We start from the raw sequence: 27,083 nt of genomic DNA on the forward strand, positions 1-27,083 counted from the left end.
ATTGCCGGCAGTAAGTCAGACCTGTTCCCAGTGCATGTTGGACTCCAGCAGGGCTGCCCTTTGTCACCGGTTCTGTTCATTATTTTTATGGACAGAATTTCTAGGCGCAGCCACGGGCCGGAGGGGATCTGGTTCGGGAGCCACTGGATCTCATCTCTGCTTTTCGCGGATGATGTGGTCTTGTTGGCTCCTTCGAGCCAGGACCTCCAGCATGTCCTGGGGCGGTTTGCAGCCGAGTGTGAAGCGGCTGGGATGTGAATCAGCACCTCCAAATCCGAGGCCATGGTTCTCGACCGGAAAAAGGTGGCTTGCTCCCTCCAGGTGGGAGGAGAGTTCCTGCCTCAAGTGGAGGAGTTTAAGTATCTTGGGGTCTTGTTCACGAGTGAGGGAAGGATGGAGCGTGAGATTGACAGGCGGATCGGTGCAGCGGCCGCAGTAATGCGGTCGTTGTATCGGTCTGTCGTGGTGAAGAGAGAGCTGAGCCGAAAGGCGAAGCTCTCGATTTACCAGTCAATCTACATTCCGACCCTCACCTATGGCCATGAACTTTGGGTCATGACCGAAAGAATAAGATCCCGGATACAAGCGGCCGAAATGAGTTTCCTCCGCAGGGTGGCGGGGCGCTCCCTTAGAGATAGGGTGAAGAGCTCTGTCACCCGGGAGGAGCTCGGAGTAGAGCCGCTGCTCCTCCACATCCAGGGGAGCCAGCTGAGGTGGCTAGGGTATCTGTTTCGGATGCCCCCGGGACGCCTCCCTCGGGAGGTGTTCCTGGCATGTCCCGCTGGGAGGAGACCCCGAGGAAGACCCAGGACACGCTGGTGTGACTATGTCACTCAGCTGGCCTGGGAACGCCTTGGGATCCTCCCGGAAGAGCTGGAGGCAGTGTCTGGGGAGAGGGAAGTCTGGGTGTCCCTGCTTAGGCAGCTGCCCCCGCGACCCGGCCCCGGATAAGCGGACGAAAATGGATGGATGGATGGATGGGCCTTCAATGGACTGGTTAACTTTTTTTTCAGTGTTACAAATGTAACGTCAGGGGAACCAGAGCAACCCGAAGAAAACCTGTTCCAGCCTAGAGAAGACAGAGGAGGACAGAGGAAAACAGAACAGAACTTCTTTTCTGAAGGGAAAAGGAAGGAGATCTTAATTTTGTAAATGCTGCTCCCATAAATGGACTGGTTGGCTTTTTTTTTCAATGTTACAAATGTAACGTCAGGGGAACCACAGCAACCCGGAGAAAACCTGTTCCAGCCTAGAGAAGACAGAGGAGGACTGAGGAAAACAGAACAGAACTTCTTTTCTTTTCAGAACAACCCGGAGAAAACCTGTTCCAGCCTAGAGAGGACAGAAGAAAACAGAACAGAACTTCTGTTCTGCAGAAGGTCTTCCTCATCCAAGGGAAGAAGCATCAAACGTAATTCTTCATCTTCGTCCTGATGTCGTCTGAAAATCAAACGTGAATGAAAAGACATGAAAAGAAGCGAGGGGAAGGTAAAAGGAAGGAGATGTTAATTTTGTAATTGCTGATTCTTTGAGCTGCCTGTTGACCTTTTTTTCATATTACAAATGTAATGACAGGCGAACCAGAGCAACCTGGAGAAAACCTGATGGAAAATTCACACTTCCCTAATCATCATCGTCATCAACACAGCAGAGAAAGGTCTTCCTCATCCAAGACAGGGGCTGTTGGATGCAATTCTTCTTCTTCTTCTTCTGCTTTGTCCCAAGGTCTTCTGAAAATCAAAGGACAGTAAATACAACTCAGCCATAATAAATGCACAACAATTCAGACACAGGTGGAGGAGACTGTTACTTACCATGTGTGATTGACTCTTCAGATATCAAAGACTCTGACGCCTTGTCCAGCCCAGACTGAAAACTAAAGACACACAAAAAGTTAGACGGTTATTTCTCTTATAATCATCACATCTCAAAAGCTGAAAACTAGCTCTAGCTTGTGTGTAGATTTGATTTGGAATTGAGTAAAAGGAAAAGGCAACAGATTTTGATACTATTTTTTATCATCTCACCTAACTGCACTCTCCTGATCTTCATGCAGTGCTGCGTTTTCAGCTGTCTCAGGCTGAACCAGGATCTCGTCTGATGGGAGAATATCAACTGATACCTTGACCTCATCAGTCTGGAATCTAAACGTTCACACACACACACACACACACACACACACACACACACACACACACACAATTATTTTGTTATTGTCATGACATCTTAAGTAATCATATAAACTTCCTCTCATATTTGCTATAATTTCTAGCGAACTGATCAATTTTATCATTTGAGAAATGAGTAATGACCAGAGGAAATATCGCACAGGATATCTCACCTAAATGCACAGTCCCAGTCTTCAAGCTCCAGTGTGTTTTCGGCTAATGCAGGTTTAACCAGGATAACGTCTGATGGGAAAATATGGAAAGCTGGAGTGCTGTCGTCTGGTTGGACGTTAATGCTGGCATCATCCTTCAGAGGCATGGCAGGAGGCTCACGTTCAGATGTCTCATTTAAAGATGTGAAGCTGGAGCTTCCTGATGTCTCGACCTCATCAGTCTGGAAACTAATTGGCGCGCACACACACACACACACACACACATCAAATGATAAGTCATTGCAACAAAGTACCGCCTACAGGACCCACATCACACATCACACATCTCACACGTACACACACACACTTACTTCAGATCGGATTCGGTGATGAATGGGTGTTTGAGGACTTCACTGGGAGTGATCCTATCACCTGGATCCGTTGTCAACAGGGCACGCAAGAGTGCAAGACATGGCTCATACTCATCATCAAAATCCACCTAGTTCAGACAACAAGGGTCAAATCCACCATCAGTCAACTTACATTGATGAGCATGAAAAAAGTCATTGTAACAATAAAAGCTAATTTACAGGTACTATTTTGTAGCTCTCGCCGATCTTGCAGTTGTTGTCGTCTCCCATGCAGCTATCACGAATGAATTCTGCTGGTGTCTAAAAGAATGTTCAAAGTGTTTGTTAATAATGTTCCTCTGAGTCAATTTGAATGATTAATTGTTAAATATTGGGAAATGTTAACATGTTATCCTAACTAGAAAATGTTTTGATAAAAGATTAAATAACTTCACTGTGGTACCTTGAACTCCCAGGTGTTGGACTCAGTCCTGTAGAAGTAAAACTCTGCCAATGGAGAATTATCGATGAGATGGTCCTCTGGCATACCCCTGATATTAATAATGCTCCTTATCTGTAGATTAAACAAAGCATTACATCAAAATATGCAAGAGGAAGCAAATCAGTAATACTGATTGGATAAAAACCAGAAGCACAAGTGAAGAAATACAAGTAACTGACAAATTGTCTGACTGTTGTGGATGACTTACTATTTCATAGGGACAGTGTCCATTGAACGGTCTTTGGCCGAAGAGCATCTCAAACAGCACACAGCCCAGGGCCCACATATCAATGGCCTCAGTAAATGGAAGCCCCAGTGCAACTTCTGGAGACCTGAATGTGGAGGAGAAACATTACACAGCATGTTTACAGCTGCTTCTTCAGGATAAAACTGGTCAACTGCTAACTTATACCAGTATAATGATAATACAAAAAACAGACTTACAATATATGAAGTGGTTGCACGATACGTTCCAGTGTTTCCTCTGTACTGGGGATGGACCCACCGAAGTCTATCAGCTTGACTTTGAGGGGTTGTGTTTGATGATTGATCATCATTATGTTCCCGAGGTGGAGATCACCATGGATCACCTGGATCCCCTTCAGCGCTTCAAGTGCTGTGGCAATCTGAAAGTACAAAGGTCAGTAAGAATGCACCAAAACCGGAAACTGACAGAGTGTGAAGTGTTTTGCTTTACAGCTGATAGTGCTGTGGTCGTACCTGTTTGGTGATGGATCTGATGTCAGCCAGAGGGAGGCGTTCATCTAAATTGGCAAGGTATTCATGTAGGTCTATATCCAGCTGTTCAAACACAAGTGCAGTTCCAAATCTGGTTGGGAAAGAATCGATAAACTCGATGATGTTGTCGTGCTTATCGATTTTGCTCTTGATTCTCCTCAGCATGGAAACCTGGAGACACATGGCCAGTTTGACATGATTAGTTTGGTATAGTTAGTTAATGTGTGAACATGTGTGAAGTCAGGTGAAACTGCTGAAGCTGTTTGAGTGCTGAAAGGCAGAGATTCATATCGTGGTGCTTAAACTGTGTTTAAACTGTGTTACTACAGTGTACACACAAATCCCTGTATCTCTACATAGTAACCTTTGTAACTGTTAAGGTTATTTTTCATTGCACATAATAAAAGGAATTGCCTTTTTGCACCTGGCACTTACTGCACCTTTGACTATACAATATCTTTTACAACTGTGACCACCAAAATCACAGAAGAATCCCACCTCATTGTCGTCTTCTTGGCCTAAGGGGAACTTTATTGCCACAATCTGCCCGGTGTCCACTTTCTGACATTTCACCACAACTCCAAAGCCACCCTTTCCCAGACATTCCAGGAGCTCATACGTGTCTGGGAGATCGATCGTGATTGGCGAGTTAGCTGAACAGGTTTCATCAGATGTCTCGACCTCATCAGTCTGGAAACTAATTGGCACATACAAACACACATCAAATGATAAATCATCATAACAAAGTACCGCCTACAGGACCCACATCACACATCTCACACGTGCACACACACACACTTACTTCAGATTGGATTCGGTGATGAATAAGTGTTTGAGGACTTCACTGGGAGTGATCCTATCATCTGGATCCATTGTCAACAGGGCCCACAAGAGTGCAAGACACGGCTCATACTCATCATCAAAATCCACCTAGTTCAGACAACAAGGGTCAAATCCACCATCAGTCAAGTCGCATTGATGAGCATGAAAAAAGTCATTGTAACAATAAAAGCTAATTTACATGTACTAATTTGTGGCTCTCGCCGATCTTGCAGTTGTTGTCGTCTCCCATGCAGCTATCACGAATGAATTCTGCTGGTGTCTAAAAGAATGTTCAAAGTGTTTGTTAATACTGTTCCTCTGAGTCAATTTGAATGATTAATTGTTAAATATTGGGAAATGTTAACATGTTATCCTAACTAGAAAATGTTTTGATAAAAGATTTAATAATTTCACTGTGGTACCTTGAACTCCCAGGTGTTGGACTCAGTCCTGTTGAAGTAAAACTCTGCCAATGGAGAATTATCGAGGAGATAGTCCTCTGGCATACCCCTGATATTAATAATGCTCCTTATCTGTAGATTAAACAAAGCATTACATCAAAATATGCAAGAGGAAGCAAATCAGTAATACTGATTGGATAAAAACCAGAAGCACAAGTGAAGAAATACAAGTAACTGACAAATTGTCTGACTGTAGTGGATGACTTACTATTTCATAGGGACAGTGTCCATTGACCGGTCTTTGGCCAAAGAGCATCTCAAACAGCACACAGCCCAGGGCCCACATATCAATGGCCTCAGTAAATGGAAGCCCCAGTGCAACTTCTGGAGACCTGAATGTGGAGGAGAAACATTACACAGCATGTTTACAGCTGCTTCTTCATGATAAAACTGGTCAACTGTTAACTTATACCAGTATAATGATAATACAGAAAATAGACTTACCAAATATGGAGTGGTTGCATGATACATTCCAGCGTTTCCTCTGTTCTGAGGATGGACCCACCAAAGTCTATCAGCTTGACTTTGAGGGGTTGTGTTAGGTGATTCACCATCATTATGTTCCCGAGGTGGAGATCACCATGGATCACCCGGATCCCCTTCAGCACGTCAAGTGCTGTGGCAATCTGAAAGTACAAAGGTCAGTAAGAATGTACCAAAACCGGAAACTCACAGAGTGTGCAGTGTTTTGCTTTAAACTGATGGTGCTGTGGTCGTACCTGTTTGGTGATGGATCTGATGTCAGCCAGAGGGAGGCGTTCATCTAACTTGGCAAGGTATTCATGTAGGTTTATATCCAGCTGTTCAAACACAAGTGCAGTTCCACATCTGGTTGGAAACGAATCGATAAACTCGATGATGTTGTCATGCTTATCGATTTTGCTCTTGATTCTCCTCAGCATGGAAACCTGGAGACACATGGCCAGTTTGACATGATTAGTTTGGTATAGTTAGTTAATGTGTGAACATGTGTGAAGTAAGGGGAAACTGCTGAAGCTGTTTGCTGAAAGGCAGAGATTCATATCGTGGTGCTTAAAATGTATTCAAACTGTGTTACAACAGTGTACACACAAATCCCTATATATATACATAGTAACCTTTGTAACTGTTAAGGTAGCATTTCATTGCATTAAATAAAAGAAATTGCCTTTTTGCACCTGGCATTTACTGCACCATTGACTATACAATATCTTTTACAACTGTGACCACCAAAATCAAAGAAGTATCCCCCACCTCATTGTCGTCCCCTCGGCCTAAGGGGAACTTTATTGCCACAATCTGCCCGGTGTCCACTTTCTGACATTTCGTCACAACTCCAAAGCAACCCTTTCCCAGACATTCCAGGAGCTCATACGTGTCTGGGAGATCGATCTTCATCGCTGCGTTAGCTGAATAGGTTTCATCAGATGTCTCAACCTCATCAGTCTGGAAACTAATTGGCACATACAAACACACATCAAATGATAAATCATCGTAACAAAGTACCGCCTACAGGACCCACATCACACATCTCACGCTTACACACACACACTTACTTCAGATCGGATTCGGTGATGAATGGGTGTTTGAGGACTTCACTGGGAGTGATCCTATCATCTGGATCCGTTGTCAACAGGGCCCGCAAGAGTGCAAGACACGGCTCATACTCATCATCAAAATCCACCTAGTTCAGACAACAAGGGTCAAATTCACCATCAGTCAACTTACATTGATGAGCATGAAAAAAATCTATGTAACAATAAAAGCTAATTTACAGGTACTATTTTGTAGCTCTCGCCGATCTTGCAGTTGTTGTCGTCTCCCATGCAGCTATCACGAATGAATTCTGCTGGTGTCTAAAAGAATGTTCAAAGTGTTTGTTAATAATGTTCCTCTGAGTCAATTTGAATGATTAATTGTTAAATATTGGGAAATGTTAACATGTTATCCTAACTAGAAAATGTTTTGATAAAAGATTTAATAATTTCACTGTGGTACCTTGAACTTCCAGGTGTTGGACTCAGTCCTGTTGAAGTAAAACTCTGCCAATGGAGAATTATCGATGAGATGGTCCTCTGGCATACCCCTGATATTAATAATGCTCCTTATCTGTAGATTAAACAAAGCATTACATCAAAATATGCAAGAGGAAGCAAATCAGTAGCACTGATTGGATAAAAACCAGAAGCACAAGTGAAGAAATACAAGTAACTGACAAATTGTCTGACTGTAGTGGATGACTTACTATTTCATAGGGACAGTGTCCATTGACCGGTCTTTGGCCGAAGAGCATCTCAAACAGCACACAGCCTAGGGCCCACATATCAATGGCCTCAGTAAATGGAAGCCCCAGTGCAACTTCTGGGGACCTGAATGTTGAGGAGAAACATTACACAGCATGTTTACAGCTGCTTCTTCATGATAAAACTGGTCAACTGCTAACTTATACCAGTATAATGATATTACAGAAAATAGACTTACCAAATATGGAGTGGTTGCATGATACGTTCCAGTGTTTCCTCTGTTCTGAGGATGGACCCACCGAAGTCTATCAGCTTGACTTTGAGGGGTTGTGTTTGGTGATTCACCATCATTATGTTCCCGAGGTGGAGATCACCATGGATCACCCGGATCCCCTTTAGCGCGTCAAGTGCTGTGGCAATCTGAAAGTACAAAGGTCAGTAAGAATGTACCAAAACCGGAAACTAACAGTGTGTAACAGAGTGTGAAGTGTTTTGCTTTAAAGCTGATAGTGCTGTGGTCGTACCTGTTGGGTGATGGATCTGATGTCAGCCAGAGGGAGGCGTTCATCTAACTTGGCAAGGTATTCATGTAGGTCTATATCCAGCTGTTCAAACACAAGTGCAGTTCCACATCTGGTTGGGAACGAATCGATAAACTCGATGATGTTGTCGTGCTTATCGATTTTGCTCTTGATGCTCCTCAGCATGGAAACCTGGAGACACATGGCCAGTTTGACATGATTAGTTTGGTATAGTTAGTTAATGTGTGAACATGTGTGAAGTAAGGGGAAACTGCTGAAGCTGTTTGAGTGCTGAAAGGCAGAGATTCATATCGTGGTGCTTAAAATGTGTTTAAACTGTATTACAACAGTGTACACACAAATCCCTATATCTCTACATAGTAACCTTTGTAACTGTTAAGGTAATATCACTAAATAAAAGAAATTGCCTTTTTGCACCTGGCATTTAACTTACTGCACCTTTGACTATACAATATCTTTTACAACTGTGACCAACAAACTCACAGAAGTATCCCACCTCATTGTCGTTTTCTCGGCCGAAGGGGAACTTTATTGCCACAATCTGCCCGGTGTCCACTTTCTGACATTTCGCCACAACTCCAAAGCAACCCTCTCCCAGACATTCCAGGAGCTCATACGTGTCTGGGAGATCGAGCTTCATCTGTGCGTTAGTTGAACAGGATTCATCAGCTGACATTTTTCTCTCAGATACTTTCTGTCCTTTTGAGGGAACATAACAATTGCTACCATCCCATGGTTTCTGTCAACAATAAGATTTCACAAATTACATTGACAATCATGTACTGTTTTCGTATTCCACATTGCAGTGATCAACTGATTGTCTAAGATCTTATTAAAATTAAATGTATTTCCTCTGGGAGTTAATGTTCAGTAACGAGTTTTTAAAATCCTGGCTGTACTTTGATTCACATTAACTGAACATACAGATTCCCAAGTAGAAACGTTCGAGGGTGACTTACTTGTTCCGCAGTGTTTGAATTCATCTCTCCTCTTCGAATCAACCAAAAGATTTGTCTGTAAACCTGACTTAAATTAAGCTGAATACTACCTCTCATAGTGAGATCAGTTCTAGAACAGCTTTGGATCAAAGTCACAAGTGTTCCATAAAGTTCAGATCAGGAGGAAAACATTCTCCTAGCAACGTCAGTTTGAATGTTAACACATTTTTAAACATTATTTCTACTTCTTGCACAATATGATTCAAATTATTACATTATTACATCTTTATTTAATAACTATAGTGATGACTGTGTATGTATATTGTCTAATAAAGACCACATTATTTTTGTTTTTTTACTTATTCTGCAAGAAAAGTGTAAAGTTTAGAAGTACATTTAGTTCATATTTAATTCATTCTCAAGTTAATTTATTAAAACATGTTAATGTTTACACAGTTAACATAACTTTTTTTATGTTTACAGTTTAATATTTACATATTTTTATGTTGAAATCTTTTCAGCTACCGTAAATGTGTTGAATGTACCTTTTGGGTTGCTGTACATTTATCTCAGTCCTTCTAGCTTCTGATTGGTTAGTTCAGTCACATGTGAGTCAGAATCAGGAATTTTTTTGTATTTATTTTTTTTTTAAACAGGGAGTGAAGTTGTCATTGTTGTTAAGCTGAAGTGCAGTCAAACAGTAAATTGCTTCTTAAGTAAATTATCTGTCTCCAATCTGGTCTTTCTGTCATTAAGATTGCACAAACCATCACACACCGAACTCTCACGTTACAAAAGTATGGCTTATTACATGTTATTAGTGTCATTCCTGAACTGATTCTCAACACAGGACAAATCTCCCATTCAGCCAAGTCTAGTAACTGTGACTAAGTACCATATAGCTCTGTTTACCAGAAAGGAGCAAACGTTTTGCATGTGACTCTGAATCTGTATTAGTTTTAGCAGATATCATAGCTTTGGCTACATCTAAGATAATACAAAGCTTTATTTTAAAATGGCAAAATCATGTAGATTTGTCATTGTATTGTATAGCTGTATACATACTTCTTTGATATTTTTTAATATTTAGATGTTGCTGTACATAGATTTGACTCTGACAGCCCCAAAACAATGAAGTGAATGTGCTCCCACTTCCATTTACTCTGTGTGTGTGGTCTTGCTTCCATTCTGAACAACTTTACACTGCTTTAAACTTAAAACATCCCAATGTCCCCAATGTGTTTCCTCAACGTTGTGTGTCTATTTTGGGGCCTTTCTTTTTTCAGAGGTGTAGATTGTCAGTTCATGCCCTGAGTGTAAAGTCAATCGGGATTGTTCTGCAAAAATTTACTGACGCCTTTTTCAGCCACGCAGGGTACGATTGATTTTCCTTGGTTTTCCGCTGAACATATCTGTCCTTCTCTGACCACAGGAAGTGCCCCAAAGTTGCCCCTAAAATTCAGGAGTGTGACCGAGTCTGACACAGTATGGACCGCTGTCCGTGTTGCTTGCTGCAGCCTAAAGACCCATTAGCCTATCTACAGTTGAAGTAGTAATTTTGGTGTGCAAAGCTGACTTTTGTCAACCTCTGTCAACTGAGGTTCAGATGTGGAGTAACAGCCACTTTTTAGATAATACATCTTTTATACATGGACAGAAAAATAAGACAAGGAATTACAGTAATACATTTAACAATATACATTGAATAAATTATCAAAACAAACAAACAAAAAAACAACAACAACTGAACACAGCATCCAGGGACATTAAGCTACATATGGTTTATTTTACCCCAAAAGTAATCACATAAATTAATGACATACAGACAGTACATGACTTTAATTCAGGGAAGGCATACCATTGTTTTAGAATCATTCCAATGTTGACTGAGTCACACGCTTTCATGCACACACACAATTACACGCACACACACACACACACACACACACACACACACACACACACACACACGCTTTCATGCACACAGACACCATTGGGAGTTCCTCCTGACACCCTCAATCTGTCACAGCTAAAACCCAGAGGACCTCGTCTTCGAGTCAGGAGGGCCGGGACAGTACACTGAGCTCAGCAGTGTTTGAGCTAATCAAGACTGGCAATGACAGACTGCCTGCAATGACAGACATTTTTTTCCCTTTTTACATATTTCACAGTTGAGGGTATCTCGTTTCTTTGGTTGGAGGCATGAAAAAGGGAGTTTGTCCTGTTGGTCAAATATGGATCGTGTTTAATCACCCGTCATGATACACTGACTGGATAGACAGCTTGAGGTTATTCAGCCATACTTGCTGAGAATAGCTCCATGAACAGTCGAGATCTTTATGAATAACTGCATTCGTGCAGGTTTGACTGTCACACTGCGGGGCGATAAGTTGTCAATTTAATGGTAAGGAAATATGATAAATAATGAATTCATCTCTGATAATCACAAGGCTGAAGAACAGAAGAATTGAGGCCAATCAGTGTGCATTCAGAAAATCATTAATTCATTTAGTCTGTTATTTAAAAGGCTGAAGGGTTATATTTCAAAACATAACCTAGATAAACAATTGTAGCACATTTCCATGATAAATATACATATTTATGAAAGGTGAGGATGTTGAACTGTCTCTCAATAGTTTCCACCCTCCCTGTGGCTCTCAATTAAGAGCCCATTTGCTCTTACTGAAGAATGCTTTAAAGATAAAGTCTCAAAAATATCATATATTATGATTTGTAATAACAATGTTTTCTAAGCAATTTCCTCAAACAGCTCAGTAGTGTTACGTTACCAGGGGCGCCGCCAGGGATTTTGGGCCCCATTAAAGAAATCTAATTGGGCCCTTGTCTAGGCCGGCAAAAAAATGTGATGCTGTTTTATATAAAACGATGCATTTTAATGATATTTTTGATTTTTATCATTCCCATATTTGTGAAAAGAACAACATGACAGTTACATGGTTACTGCTCATGGTCTAATTTATCTCCACAACTGTAGACTCACAGGTGGTGGCATTGGATCTGGGGTGAATAAATACATATATGAGGCTATATGGTTGTTGCGATCTAATCTTCTGATTTCCAGAAAATATAAAGATTTCTCTGATTGTACTGAGAGTTGTATTGTCACACAGTCTGCACGCACCAGAAATGTTCTCCTCTGTTCCTACTGCAAAGCAGGAAGGTGAGAGTCCCAAACTACTGACCAAACCTTCTACTTTAGTGATAGCTGAATTTGAACTACTCTCTTTTAGCCCTCTGAAAATTATATTGAAATCTTAAAATCTTGAAATTGAAATGAATCCGCTGATACCAAACATGTCATGCTTGCTTACTGGGAAAGGAGCTAAATATCGCTCGAAATTTGAGCAATTTCTTTTACTGCGAGGTCCGCAACCTCAACGTGAAATGATTACTTGTAAAAATAACTTTGAGTCAGCACTTAATGAGGGATGAGATGAGGATGAGATGAGGATGAGGAACCTGCGGCTGCTCAAACTGAGAAACTAGATTCATGGCTGTCTGGCTGCCTTCAATCTTTACAGCTGCTGATATTATTATCAGCTTTAACTCTTCTTAAACTGTTTGTGTTGTGAACTATGCTCACCTTTTTTTTGAAAGAAATGTGTGAGGAGTTGTCTTCCCTCTCCTTGCTCTCTTTCCCTTTCGTTTAAGGCTCCCTGATTTTGCTTTCTTTTAAAGATTTTTTTTCAGCATAGACACCTTTATTAAGCAGCAGACAGAGTGGAAATGTGGGAGAGAGAGGGATGTGACATGCAGCAAAGGACCTCCAGCCGGAATCGAACCGGGGTCGGCGGCGCATATGGCATGCGCTCTAACCACTCGACCACCTGCGCGCCCTAATTTTGCTTTCTTTGGTAAAGACATGTTGATGAGCAGCAGCCACTCCGCTCCTGAAGCTGTTTGGAGACGCATCCTCGCGCACCTGCAGCTGCAGGGGTGGACTGAACCATTCTGTATTGTGCGGGGTGAGAGGGGCCTCAGACAGCCTCCACTATTTTCTATTTATACAGAGCCAATTTTAAGTTAGTTATGACAACAGTTACTTAGAAATAAAAAAATAAAATAAAAACAACATTTCATTTAAGGCCTTTCGAGGGCCCCCTCCCCCATTGGGGCCCTGGTAATCAGTCCCAATTTTCCCCTCAGTTCGACGCCCCTGAACGTTACTGAAACAGGAGTAAATGGTTCATTTGTTCAGGAGAATTTTCCGCTGCATATTAACACTCATCTGGCATGGCAGCAAGTCTATGTGTGTTGGATTCAGTCACAATAAACTGCAGTTCATGGTCATGAAAGAGCATATCACCTGGTTCAACAGTGTGGCTCGCTTATGTGATTTTAATATGTTTTAGAATGTTTAAAACAACAGACTGTCTATGGGACAGAGAAAGAAAGGGAACACTTAATCGTCACAGTATAACACCAACTCAGGTAAACTTAAGGGATATTATTCTGTCCATTTAGAAAGCACAAGGGACGTCGATACGTGCCGTCACCAGAAATTTGCTGTGTCCGAGCACAGTCTCATAAGTCATGAGGAGATACCAGGAGTCTGGCCTGGACAGGGCCATAGAAGGGCATCGACCCAGCAGCAGGACCGGTATCAGCTCCTTTGTGTGAGAAGAAACAGGAGGAATGATGCTGGAGCCCTTCGATATGACCTCCGGCAGGCTGCCGGGGTGCATGTTTCTGATCAAACTGTCAGAAACAGACTCCATCAAGGTGGCATGAGGACCCCACATCCTATAGCAGAACCGTCATAGCCAACGGTACCCTGACTCCTGTTAGGTACCGGGATGAAATCCTCAGAGTGATTCTCAGGACTTACCAAGGTTCCTCTTGGTGCAGGACAATGCCCAACCTCATATGGCCGGAGTGTGTTGGCAGTTCCTTGATGACGAAGGCTCTAATGCTACTGAGTGGCCTTCTCATTCCCCTGACCTAAAATCCAATTGAGCACCTATGGGACGTTATGCATTGGTGCATCCGATGCTGCCAGGTACTGCCACAGACTGTCCAGAAGCACACTGATCTCAGTTAGGGATAACCCTAACCCTCCAGGTCTGAGATCCAGGAGATCTCCCTGGACCATATCTGCCTAGATGTTGTTGGAAAGGCATACAGGCACCCGGGGGCCATACACACTACTGAGTGTCACTATGACCTGCTGTGATAACATTCACACAAGCTGGCTCAGCCTGTGACTTCAATTTTTTTACTTTGATTTTCAGTGTGATTTTGAACTCAGCCTTCAGTGGGTTGATGATTTTGCATTCTGATTGTTGTCACGCCATTTCGGTCTCAACAAATGATAGCATGTATATCAGTAAAGATTTTCAACCTGAATAATTTGTTCATTAAAATCTCTGGCAATTGGTTTTGTTTATTAACTTTATATTATTCCACTACCCATCCCTGTTTGATTTGTGGTTATAAAATATGGGCAAAAACACTGAGTATACAGTGCTGGTATGTCTGACTTTGAGCCTGCCATGTCTCTGTTGTTGCCTGAATAAAATGTACATTCGCCTTTTCCCTTACATGAGTACCCAAATAAACAACTCAGTCCTCTGCAGCAGGCCTGTTAATTGTCTGCATGCAGAGCTGGGGATCAGTGAGACAGATGTGGCAGGAAGCGATCATGTGATGAATCGACCCCGGTGTTAAATGGTGCCACTCAACCCTTTAAAATTCGATAAACAAGTCAGTAGGCCTGTGTGGAGATCCATACCCTCATCACAGTGAATTTCCTGCTGCGTAAATGGGTCAATGGTAAAATGTGACCCCCGACTCTGCTTTGGCAGGACTGTCCCAGAGACGGTGTGTCACTTAAAGGGATAATTCACCATTATCTTCCAGCAGCTGCACTCATACCAGTTCTTTCTGTTGTAAAAAATACTAAATTAGTAAATTGTCTTAAAAGATAATAGTTAATCCTAATCATAATGTGTTTGTTAATGTTTATGTTAGTTCAGATTAAATTTTGCAAAAGGGTGAGTTTCCAGGTAAAATGTATTCTGGTTTTTTCATCATAAAGCTTGTAATTTAATCATAAATTATCATTACTGAGAATACTAGGACACTAGACACTTATTTCGAAAGATTCTTCTCAGATTATGGCAGAGGTGAAATAATGGTAATGTGCATGAACACAGGCATTTTTTTTGTTTTTTTTTGACAATGTCATGTATACAAAGAAGAGGAGACAGTTCACTTTGACAACATTTATACACAGACCATCTCTACCAGGGGAATTTCCTGAGGACTGAAGTCTTTTAAGGCTTGATGTATCTCACTTTCTGAAATATTGGCTTCTAGAGCTGGTGTTTCATACCCTTTAAGAAAGGAAAGTTTAAGTCAGGGAAAAATATTAAAATTTTCTACAATATTCAACCCACATTCTGAGGATATATATATATATATATATATATATATATGTATATATATATACCTGCCAGATGAGTGCCAGATGAGTGTTAATATATACCTGGTATACCGGTACCTGGTTCAGAGACCATTGTACAACCACTGTAAAGCGAAGCCATGCTAGCAGCTTTGTGAGGTGTTTCTTCGTTGGGGAACGAACAATCATGACCAGTTATCAGGGTTGAAATTCAGCATTCTTCCGATTACGGTAGCTTATGTCTGATAGCCAAAAAGATTGATTTATTTAAAAATGGGCTACTTTGGCTCTGACACAACATCCTTTATCTGTAGTCACCACTCTGCTGTCTCATACTGCCCTGCCTATCAATACTGAAAAATCTGAATCTGCAGAGTCATTTGAACTAAAGTTATCAAATACATGTAGTGGAGTGAAAGAATAAAGTAGAAGAAAAAATAAATAATCAAGTACTTGAAGAAGGTAGTGAAGTACTTTACTTGCATTAACTGTACTGACATTCCATCACTGGTTGTTCATCATTTTTATTTTCACTGCAAATACATATATGGCTTCCAATTTTTGTGATCCTTCTCCTTGATTACTTACAATATCATTATCGTCCTGGGCAGGATCCAGGCACATGCCTAAGGCCTCCTTGCCAGAAGAGGGCCCCAGTAGAGAAAAAAAGAACATCAGTCACATTAAAAAAGGTTACACGCACACACACACACACACACACACACACACATATATAATATGTTAATAATAATAATAATAATAATAATATTAATTCATTCATTTTGTAAACATACACAATGTTAGCTATAATTCTATAAATACCTAAGTAACCGATTGCTTTTGAATACCGAAATATGAAAACCTAAGCTAGAATATATACCTGACAAAATTAATTAGCTTAATAATAATTATGTGGCATTTCAGTAATTTCAATTTTTCTTCTTCTTCTTCTTTTTTTTTTTTTTTTTTTTACAAAAGTATCAAAATGTGAAAAAAAAACATTGCATCTAATGGTATTGCCTGGTGTTGACCCTGAAAAAATCATACTCTTCCCCAGTACTCAGACACAGCAGTGCTATGAGCTAAATGCTAACATCAGGATGCTAGCATTCTTAAAATGACAGTGCTAGCATGTTGATATTGAGCAGGCATAATGTTAGCCATGTTAGCATGCTACCATTTGATAATTAGCAATAAAGCAAAGTACAGCTGAGGGGGTCAACACTCATTCATCCTGACTGTCTGCACCACATTTAATGCCAATCAATCAAATAGTTGTCAAGACAATTCACAATTCAAACCGGAGACGTCAACTTGCTGGTGGCTTGTTAGCATCATCATCTTTGTTAGAAGAAGAGGAATCTTTATTTGATCCCATATTGTACAATCGTCAACATAGTGAAATTGGTACTTTACATTTCACCCAACCTCGAGGGGGCAGTGACCAACATATTCGACACCAACTCGAGATCTTAGTCAGTGCCTTGGTCAAGGCCATTGACTGGAAATCCAACCTGTTTTGATGGTGGGGGAAACTGTAGTACCTAAAGGTAAGTAACCCACACAAGCATGGGGAGAACATGCAAATGACAACAGAAAGGCTCTACCCCAGTGGGATTTGAAAGTCACCCCTGCTGTAAAAATGGCTTGGCAAGTCATTTAGCACTTACTGAGATATGTTGCTGTATAATTGAAAGTGATGACATGTTGGTGGCCCTCAAGGAAGTCAGAAGATCACCTAAGTCATTGAGTTTTATCCTTTTCTAAATTTCATGGCAGTTATTCCGTTCCGTACCAAAGTAGCAAAGCAGTCAGCTGACCAACATCTATAGTTTCATGCTAAAAACAACCAGAAAGAATTTGAAAACAAGGAGAATTTATGTCATAAGACTAAAGTTATGACGAATTAACAGATTTTGCCCGATTCTGATACGGTATATAACACTAAATGATTAAATGCCTGCAGCAAAGTATTGACATCACTGTTGAGGTATTACTTCATCTGAGTCATGAGCACTATTATCTAGCATGCCCAATCTGACACTGCAGCATGGATCTTCATAAAACATGTGAATGACAACAATTAATTTTCCAATACCTTCAGTATTTCACCTTACTGTGTCCTATTAGTGTAAGAAAATGATGACTCTATTGGTTAAATTTGGCTCTGGCCCCTCTCTCCTTGACTCACTAAATGAGCCGAGTGAAGGATGTTGTGCTCTTCTGCATAAACGCTCCCAGCAAAATAGAGTTTATTAAGACCCATAAAAAACAACATTAAAATTCACAACCAAGGGAGCGTCGCCTGACCCCTGGAGAATGATAAATTAGCTTGTGTTGCTCTAGCGAAACGACCATTTTATACCTTCATCTTACCCCCTGGAGCCGACTCCCCTTCAGCGTGGAAGCGCCGCAGAGAGCTCTGGACTGAGCAGCTCTGGCAGCGAGGAAACATTTTCAGATACCGCTGATATCATTCTGCCTGCTTTCCCCTCCTCATAGGAAATCACTCTGTAGTGTGAATGACATTTAATTCAGCTGCTTGTCTGCCTTTCACATTCACTGGTGTCGAGTGGATGTGATGCGGTGCCGCGCTGCACATAGCTTCACCTAAGCAGGCCTGCGTTTGACATCGAAGTGTCTGTTGTAATGATAGAGAGCAAGGCCAAGAAAATAAAAGTCAGCGATGTCTGAAAAAATCTCTTTGTCAGTATTAACTGCCTAGCGCTCGGCCCATTGGTACCTTTGATTACATTCTACCTCTTACCGACAGTGTTTTAAGTGTCTCTGCAGCCAGTGCTGCTCTGCTTATCTGGGACAGGTTGTAATTGTTGCGTGCAGCCACCTCCTCATCGTTCGTTTGAGGGATGGCACAACAGATTTCATGTGACAGCCGCATTTTCATTTCCCATAAGCCCGGCATGCATGCAGGTGTCGGGGCGGCGTCTGAGAGGAGATGAAAGAAAAGATATAGAACTGGCCAAAATGATAAAACAATTAGAAAAAGGACGGGTCAATACTCATGAAAAGGTTCTAGTATTCTGCAGGCCATGCGCTTTACATGTTTGGAGCTGTTGCCCCGTGACTGTCTACCTCTAATGACGCTTCGCCTGCTAACCAAAGTCCCTTGCGAGTCATCACCGGCAGCTCATTAGCACTATGCTAAGCTAATGGATCAGTAAATGGATTTTTATGTGGGCATAAATGCTAATTCGCTACACTGCGGCGCTGTTCAACAACGCTGTGTTTAGCAAGTCAGCCCGAGCCTCGGGGGTGTGTTTGTGTCTCATTAGGCTCGGCCGGGGATCTATTGTGGATGTTGAGGACTCAGCGGCGAAACAGAAATAAACGACGAAGGCCCACGGTGATGAAACACTGTACACTTGTCCGCCCAGCACCTGGAGGCTTTGGCGAAGTGCGGAAAAAAAAGATCCCACAAGTGTGCAGACGCAATTACTTTTTCGGAAAAAACAGAGAGGGGAGACCAGAAGCGCTCGAGTGTCGGGTGTTATTATGTGGCGTGATGGGTGATGCTATCTGGGACTGACACTGACACAAACCGAAGCCACTTGACGAGAAGGTGTGAAGCTCAGAAATAAAGCAATAATAGCCCCTCTCCTGTTCCCGCACCAACATTTGCTGTATGACTGTCCATCCAAAATACATATCCAAACATTTAAATTCGTGACTTACGGGACACATTTCCAATTTCAAGTGCTAATTGGTGATCGTATCATATTGTTCCACTAGTCCTGTGATCATGATCTGAATAGAGAGGTCATTTCATCACATTAGAAATGATGAGGTTTGACGAACACTATAGTTCTACCTTGCAATCACAGAATGTGGCCACAGACGCTACAACATGGCAGCTCGTTGTCGGATTCTGGTAAAGTAAGGGGTTTTCTCACATCTTGTGTACATACTGTACTGTACCACGGATGGCAGGGGGCACCTTCATACCATTTGTTGATTCCTGACAGCAGCCCACTTAAAAAAACCCTGAGACAGCGAGGCAGACATTCAAAATGGAAGGAAGCAGCAGCAGGGCCTCGCTGAAAGAACATCTCTAGCTGAGTGGGAGTTGAGTGGGAACACTGGCTCGGCAGCAAATACAGAAGCCACACGTCTCCCATTTTCTACAGGCAACTGGAACATATAGTATTCTCGATGATACTGTCTATCGGGGTATTACATTTTCACATTGCTTACAGCGGACAATACCTACAGTACTTTTATTATGCGGTAAAGACAGTGTGGCGACCATGAAACACACGCCATCAAAAATGGTTACAGAAAGCACGGCAACACTCCATTTTACAGGTCTGTTGTTTCTTAATGAATTCTTTAAGATATTTGTAAGAAGCTTGGCACCAAATACAAACAGAATAGAGAAAGTTGTTAAAGTCTAGTTTGTCAGAGTTGATTTTATCAGCAGTTGTTGGTTTCAAGAGGGATTATTTTGTGAGAGAACTGAGAATGATAAAAACCCAAGGAAGAATGGATTTAGAATTTCTGTGAAGCCCAGGTCCATAATGCAGCGTTATGATATTCATAAGCACAAATAATGCTTGCAATGTCCACATAAGCAGTCATACATATTCAAAATGCTTAATAACAATAAGCACAACACATTATAAAGCGTTCCATAATGATTCAAGAGTCATGTATCGATACTTGATGGGGCGCCGTTTAGCTAGGTGGGTATAGCGGGCGTCCCATGTACAGAGGCTTTGTCCTCGCTGCAGCGGCCCCGAGTTCAAGCCTCAGCCTGGGGCCCTTCGCTGCGTGTGATCCCCCCCCCCCATCCTGTTTCCTGTCATGTCTCCAAGCTGTTCTGTCAATAAAAAGCCAAAAGTCCCCAAAAAAAATACTCCAAAAAAAAAAAAACTATCAATACTTGATAATTGCAAGGATCATAGTGTATTGAAATCATCTTGCAATATGTTGCAATCATTTCATAACACATTATAATTACTATTAAAGTGCATATAATGTAATTATAAGTAACTGTAAGTGGACATTGGGTGCTTTAATATCCTTCAGCCAAAGACAAGAACATATTTCTTGCATAGCAGGAGGAGCCAGCAGTTAAAACTCTCACTCCTTCAGACTTCCTGTAACAAGTCTCTGTCTTAGGGGCAGATATAATACATTACAGGATGGTTATGAGTCACTATCAGTGGTCACTGTTTGCTTATTACAATTACACACGTTAATGGATTGCTCCCGATTATAACTATGAATATATAGGCACATTATAGTGAATCTATGCAAGAATGTTCAAAATGCGTTGTGGGTATAAAACATTAAAGACATGGGCTTCAAAGAAACTGTGAACACATTTCTTTGTCACTGGAAACCTTACGCTCCATATTTTCATAGTTGTATGCTTGAATTCTGAGAATTTTGATGGATAGTAATTTTCAGTCTTTTAGGATTAATTCACTAAAAATGTTCCAATTGTCTTTATTTTCCCGTGCAGTTTCCCAATTTACATACCAGGAAGTTATCAGGACATATTTCCTGAAGCCCTCTTCTCAATGTGGAAGCATCGCAGAGGGCTCTGGACCTTGCTCGCAGAGAAATGAGACATTTTTGAGTAATTGTCTTCAACTGATTAGGATTAATTAACTGAAAGTGTTTCAACTGTCTTCCTTTTTTCAGTGCTGTCTTCCAAGAAAACACCAGGAAAAGATTAGGACTTGTAACATTACTGAAGGTGACATCAATTTGAAAAACCTTTCATTTTAACAAGAGGGATTAAGGGATTACAAGCAGTTATAACTACATCCAATATTTAAATAATTAAAAACATTTTATTACATTACAGTCTAGTAAATTTTAATGATTTGTTGTGTGAGAGGTTACCACACACCATCCTCTCCTACTTTAAAAGGTTGACCAAGATTGCAGTGATACAACTTTGTCAGTATAAGAACATTATATCCTACAGAAAACAGAATACTACAAAATATTTGGTATATATTTTTATTCACGTGTGTACTTTCCTACCTCTTTTTGAGAATTTCTTTATTTAATATGTTGTATAGGTTGTTGTGGTACAGGTCCGATCTTTCTTTTTTTTTGTTGTTCTTGACTTTATTTTGAAAGCTTTTATTTTTTTGCCACACGTCTCCCATTTTTATGTTATATTTCAATACCTGCGCTTAGTTTGTTGTACTGTGGATTGTCCCTCATGTGAAGGCAACTTTTGTAATGTAATGTTATAATGCATTATGCAGTAGTCTTCATCATTATACATGACGTATAATGGGCGTCATATAAAGTGTTACCTAGTTTTATTTTAGCCTTTTCAATAAAACTTTTCTTTCTTTTTTATTGTTCCAGTTGCTCTCAGATACTGTTCCTGTGTCATGTTTGGGGGAAGATGTAGTTTTGTAGTTCTCAACCAAAGCCTCTTTCAAAACATGGACAAAGTGGAATGTACATATAAAATATTTATAAATAGACATTCGAGGACCACAAAAGGCATTTCTATGCCTGACAATTTAAGGACACTCACTCATCTCGTGGCCCCAGATAGTCCCTCCACCACATTGCACCGGAGCTTGAGAGCTCAGCGGTAGATGATGCAGTTTGATGTGTGCTGCTGTAAACGCCTGCCTACTGTCGCATTTTGTTTTTTTCAAACATATTTCGACCTGTTTACAAGAAGAGGAGGTCCAGATATTTGTCATCTTTGTTCTTTATTAATCCAATTGAGTTTTTGCTCGAATCCAGATCTACTCCGGCGCCGCCCTGCTGTGTGCGACTGCAGCAGCTGTTCCTGCGTTGACAGCGACTCAAATCAAAGGGACAATTTGTTTACGGTGAGTGCAAACCAAAGAAGCGATAAATAAAGGCAGCATGAAATCAAAGGTATGGGATCAGGTGGAAATTGGTATTTTCTCACTACACAGACCACTGTTGACCTGGAAAACACTCACACGCACACGTCAAATACACACTCCACAGCTCCCGGGAGCGGACGCTCTCTTTATATCCTCAAATGCATACATTAAGATGGAGATGTACAAGATTTTTTTAGTACAAAGAAATGAAAAAACAGCATGTTGACACATTAACAGGAACACCTGTACAATATATTACAATCTATTGCAATCGCCCTGCAACAAACACGACCTCTGTGAAGATGATTTTGCGGCAGCTTGTTGTACTGTGGCATTTGGACTAAGTTTTTTTTTACTGTGTTCTGTGGGTTTTTTTTTTGAATATCTTACTGGTGTTCTTGTTATTGTGTCCACCTCTACCCTCAGAGGAATGCCTCTTGTGCCCCCTCCTGTTCTTCATCTTCTCTTGGAACGAGACCCACACAACATAAAAGACATTAATTGAATATATACATACATCATTTCAAATATATCAAGCGTCTAAAATCAGCGAATAGCACTTCCAGCTGGCCAAAACATTTCATATCAAAATATAGTCAATTTAGACAAGTATTCTGAAGACATTTAATCACACATGAATCGATTTTTAATTACAGAATTTAACTTATGCGACATATCGTAGATCTGTCCCCAGTTTCAATAATATATCATCCCCCAATATAAATATCTCTATGTACTAAAGAAAAGACAAGAAAGAAAAAAGACAACTCCAGGATTCATCCGTGAGGATTCAAAGGAGATCCAACATCTGTTAAATCACAAATGCTTCTTTTTGCCAGATGGTGAGCTCTGGTCTGGGCGTGTCCCAAAAATATACAAGAGTATGAATAATGTATCGGATATGACTAATTTCACAGTGTATCTCTGGATGTGTACGCACACACGCACACGCACACACACACACACACACACACACACACACACAGTATAGACATGAGCCAGGGGTCCACATCTGCTAAATGCTCCCGGTGGTGTGTACAGGATGCGTGAGGTTCATTGACAAAAACTACTCTTCTAGTCTATGTTGGCACCACATAAAAAAACATAAGTTATAAGCTAAGTTGTCAAAAATGTCCACGTTTTCACCACCACGACCGCCGTTCGCAGAGGAAAGGCGGTCAGTCATCTCCATCATCTCGTCTGGAACAATCCAGTACAATTTTTTTGTTTCCACATCGTCCTTCCTGTGTATGTTTGTAGAGATTTTGTCAGCTGCAGCCTTGTAAAGTTCCACCCAGCCAAATGAAAGAAAGGTGTTGAAGGCTAGAATCCAATGGACAATATGGCCTGGCTCAACCTCTGTAAAGTCACGACTCTTCAGCAGCGAGCTGTCGTTAAAGAAACTTGGCTGGAGTGTAACCCTGGCCGGCTTCATAGCGGGGATAGTAAAGAAGATGAAGGGGCTGACTTTTGAAAGACCTTCTGATAAGTCTAAATCAAGCCACAAAGGTCCAAAAACTCTTCAAGGAGCCGTCCCCTGCAGACCTGACGTTTGATGACAGAGATGGGGGAAAAAAAGGTAATGTAGTTCAATGAATATTCCACTGCCCGGTTGATAATAGTTCCTTCACAGGGATTTTGTTCTATGATGTGTCTGTGAATTTGGCTGCGGTGAAGATTTTAATGCCGATGGTGTACCATGCTGCTCAGCTAAGACTTCTCAGAGTTCTCAGAAGTGTCTGCCGAGAGTCTTTCGCTCGCTGTGGTGACTGGAGAAGCTCTGGGTTCTTGTTTTTTTTTGTTCGTTTTTTTTTTTTTAACTGAAGGTCAAGCCTGGTGTAAAGTTTGGGAGCCTTGGTGGTGAATGAACACAATATTCTGGTGTAGTGATTAGCCTCTGTTCCTTCCGTAGCATGGATGTCAATGAACCTGCGGAGGAACGGAAGAGAAAAGACAGGGAAGAGATTGTTTCGTGAGTCTCTTTCAGACATGCACCTTGTTATCTGAATGTGTTGTTGGTCCAACACTGGAGTAGGCACTTTCAAGTAACAGTCGTGATCTCACTAGGTTAGCAAAACAAATCCGATACTATCACATTAGGGAGTATAGGTCACAGCCTGATTTATGGTTGGGTACTTGCCATGCTTGAGATGGATGGATGGATGGATGGATGGATGGATGGATGGATAGATAGATAGATAGATAGATAGATAGATAGATAGATAGATAGATAGATAGATAGATAGATAGATAGATAGACAAAATTGAGTGTCAGTTATCAGAAATGATGATATTCTTTGAAAAAGTATAGCACAGTGCAAATGGAAAGCTACTTTAGCGGTTGGTGGATAGCGTCTGGTTACCATGGAGCAACACTGTACCAGGCCAAACCCATGGATGGGCCCAGTGTGTCACATGAAGTAATTACAATGTTTGGCCACTACAGAAGCCGGATTCAAGTCTACCATGTCAGCAGCTGAACTCTAGTGGATTGTCAGGTTTATACATTTTTTGGCGTGAAACTCAAGAAGCGTGGTGACGACTAAAAACTTTTGCCAAAGCATAAATTGTAAATGAGCCGCAGATGTTTAATTTCTGTCGACTGACACTGACAAAAATGTTCAGCAGCTTAAGCTTTATAGTTGAAAATGCACTGAGAATAGTTTATATGTATATCTTCCACCTTCTTGAGAGGAATGTAAGACATTTTGCATGCACAAAAAATTATAAATAAATAAATAAATAAATAAATAATTTAGCCACAAGGATTTTTCTGAGCAGCTCTACTTTTTTGGGAGCTAATCCCTTTTTTGTTAGACGCAGATTGCCCACCTGTTCCACAGCAGCACCTGCATTGGGTCACATTGCTGTAGCACTTTCTCATTTGTTTTCTACATCAAAAATAAAATCTGTCTAATGAGCCGCAAATCACCGAATGAGCCATTTTTAATCTGTTGAGGATATTATTCTGTTACCCTCACAGTGCAGAGAAAGAAAAGAAAAAAACCCCACAATAATAATCAGACCAGCACCCCCTCCCTGTTTTTTCAATTCCATCTGTGCCAGCTCCAGCAAAACACTTTACATACAGCATGTGAGCTAATTAAGACTTAAATGAGAGCTCCAATTTAATGTCTTGTCATTCTAGCCTTGTGCACTTTAGGATATTATAAAACAGGCAACAAGGCTCCATACTCATTTCACCCCTTGTAATTTTAAATTTAACTAATAAATGATGGAATTGAGCCTGAACTGTGAGGCGGTGGTGAGCGTCACTCACGCTCAAGACGGTCATTTATTAAGGCTCGAGTAACAAAATTGTTTCTAATATCCATCAGTGATGTGAAGTGATGCTATTTTTCAACTCACCGCTGTTTGTAGGAGCGCCAGTTGCTACCTATTAGTGTGGGAGGTGCCAAATATGGCGCTAGCACCTGGCTCCTTTTCGTTGGAACAATGCAGAACATTTACATAACAGACTCACGCCTGATCGACGGATCATAGTTACATGAACAGATATAGAACCTGCAATTTTACATATTCCATATTTGAAGGCCGTTTGCTTTGACGCCAGTCCTCTCGCGTCAGCAAAATTTGAATGTCTTTGTGTGCAAGAATTTGGAAGAATGATTCTGTGAGGAGGAGGATTCATACGTGTCTGCACTCATACATTCCTTTCAGCATGGAATAGATTTCAGCTCCAGTGAAATTCTGCAGTTAATGACTTAATTTGGCCAATCATTTGATCAAGAAATCCATTTGAATGATAATACAACTCTGCCATGAATATGTTAGATGGATAAATCCATAAATGTTAATATATAAATGATCCAGGGTGACAATGGACAAATGTGACACCCAGGGCTGCCCATATAAATCATTCAGACACTTAAATATGAGTTGGCAAATCCACACAGAATTGCACAAATTCCCAGGGCTGGCAAATAAATATTTATGACGCCCCCAATTCCCCCTTTCTCCCCGTCCTTGGTAATTGTGCGTGATTCATTTTGTTTTCTCGGTGGAAGAGGGAAAATCAATCTTAGAATATTGTCTAGGAGACATAAAGCATGCAGATTCCAAATGCCCATGGTTTCGCGGGATATAAAAGCTTTTGGAGATACTCAGTCAATGTTCTTGGGAGAGAAATTCAGTTCAATCTTTCATACATTTCCTTGTTTTTCAGAGAAAAAGCAAATTGTTTGTGGAAGTGAAGTTAACCTGCGAGCAGAGTCGGGCTAACCTGCTCCTGGCTCTAGTTTACCTGCTGACTTTTAATAAGCGGATATCGACTCGGAGGAATGAAAGGTGGGCATCCCAGGAATCTGTTAGTGATTTTTTAAAAATGTTGCTTTTTCCTCCAGTTATTGCTTCTTTCAAGAACATCCTTGGTTTCCTTCTCCCTCTATCCTATAAAGAAGCCTGGGCACTTGAAGTAGCCTCTCCCTTTGATGTAACAACACTGGGGCTTTTTAGTTTCCATCCTTATGCATTTCAAAAACTTCCAATAACCCCCTTTGATTTCACCTTACTCTCTTGCATAGATACATCAAAGCTGCTGCATCCAGAGAAATGGGGGATTCCATTGTGTCTTCTCCAGGTCCTGGGTGATCTTGATTTAAGCTCAGCGGTGAGAGCAGCACTGGAGAAAATACATGATGAATGGATACTAATGGCTGATTCATTCCAGGTCCGAGGTGCACTGAACCTTGCCACAACTTAGAATTGAGGCCTGGCCTCCGCTGTTCATTAAGTTTCCCATGAAAGTTATCATTTCTGGGCTTGGTAAAACGTGTGTCCCGTGAGGCTGTGTCCTCACTGCAGCAAGCCAGGTCGGAATCCAACCTTCTTAGTGAGCCAACCTTAATTGGTGAGCTGTCCTCACAATTAAAGCCATAAAAAGGTCAAAA

The 27,083-nt window shown here is 41.1% G+C and overlaps 2 protein-coding genes across 5 annotated transcripts in view; both read right to left on the minus strand.

Moving 5' to 3' along the window:
• Positions 1-1,219: 1,219 nt before the first annotated feature.
• On the minus strand, positions 1,220-9,032 carry LOC115584549 (uncharacterized). Of its 3 annotated transcripts, none has more exons than XM_030422035.1 (26): positions 8,917-9,032; positions 8,454-8,696; positions 7,940-8,128; positions 7,654-7,835; positions 7,418-7,541; positions 7,171-7,281; positions 6,948-7,028; positions 6,729-6,856; positions 6,427-6,625; positions 5,913-6,101; positions 5,638-5,819; positions 5,402-5,525; positions 5,155-5,265; positions 4,932-5,012; positions 4,713-4,840; positions 4,409-4,607; positions 3,893-4,081; positions 3,617-3,798; positions 3,381-3,504; positions 3,134-3,244; positions 2,911-2,991; positions 2,692-2,819; positions 2,342-2,569; positions 2,028-2,144; positions 1,815-1,876; positions 1,220-1,727 (listed from the first exon to the last, which is right to left on the minus strand). In XM_030422035.1, the coding sequence occupies exons 1-26, from the start codon at positions 9,010-9,012 to the stop codon at positions 1,624-1,626; spliced, it is 3,693 nt and encodes a 1,230-aa protein (XP_030277895.1). In that variant the 5' UTR covers positions 9,013-9,032; the 3' UTR covers positions 1,220-1,623. The 3 variants fall into 3 exon arrangements, with proteins under 3 accessions (XP_030277895.1, XP_030277894.1, XP_030277896.1); XM_030422034.1 differs by having other exon boundaries at positions 1,220-1,730; XM_030422036.1 differs by having other exon boundaries at positions 1,220-1,730; positions 8,441-8,696.
• A 13,251-nt stretch (positions 9,033-22,283) lies between these two features.
• Positions 22,284-27,083, minus strand: part of tafa5l (TAFA chemokine like family member 5, like) — a 62,464-nt gene continuing 57,664 nt past the window's right edge. For both annotated transcript variants that reach the window (XM_030423644.1, XM_030423643.1), the window contains exon 5: positions 22,284-24,102. The gene's annotated coding sequence lies outside the window, so the exon portion shown is untranslated. The remainder of the gene's footprint in view (positions 24,103-27,083) is intronic.

This window comes from Sparus aurata, chromosome 7 (assembly GCF_900880675.1).
Source record: "Sparus aurata chromosome 7, fSpaAur1.1, whole genome shotgun sequence".
In the NCBI taxonomy this organism is placed as follows: Eukaryota; Metazoa; Chordata; class Actinopteri; order Spariformes; family Sparidae; genus Sparus; species Sparus aurata.

Coding starts and splice junctions, on each gene's coding strand:
- LOC115584549 (XM_030422034.1), bottom strand. CDS start 9,012: ATGAGAGGTAGTATTCAGCTTAATTTAAGTCAGGTTTACAGACAAATC. Junction 7,282..7,417: donor GACACTGTCCCTATGAAATA/GTAAGTCATCCA, acceptor TTTAATCTACAG/ATAAGGAGCATTATTAATAT. Junction 6,857..6,947: donor AGAGCTACAAAATAGTACCT/GTAAATTAGCTT, acceptor TGTCTGAACTAG/GTGGATTTTGATGATGAGTA.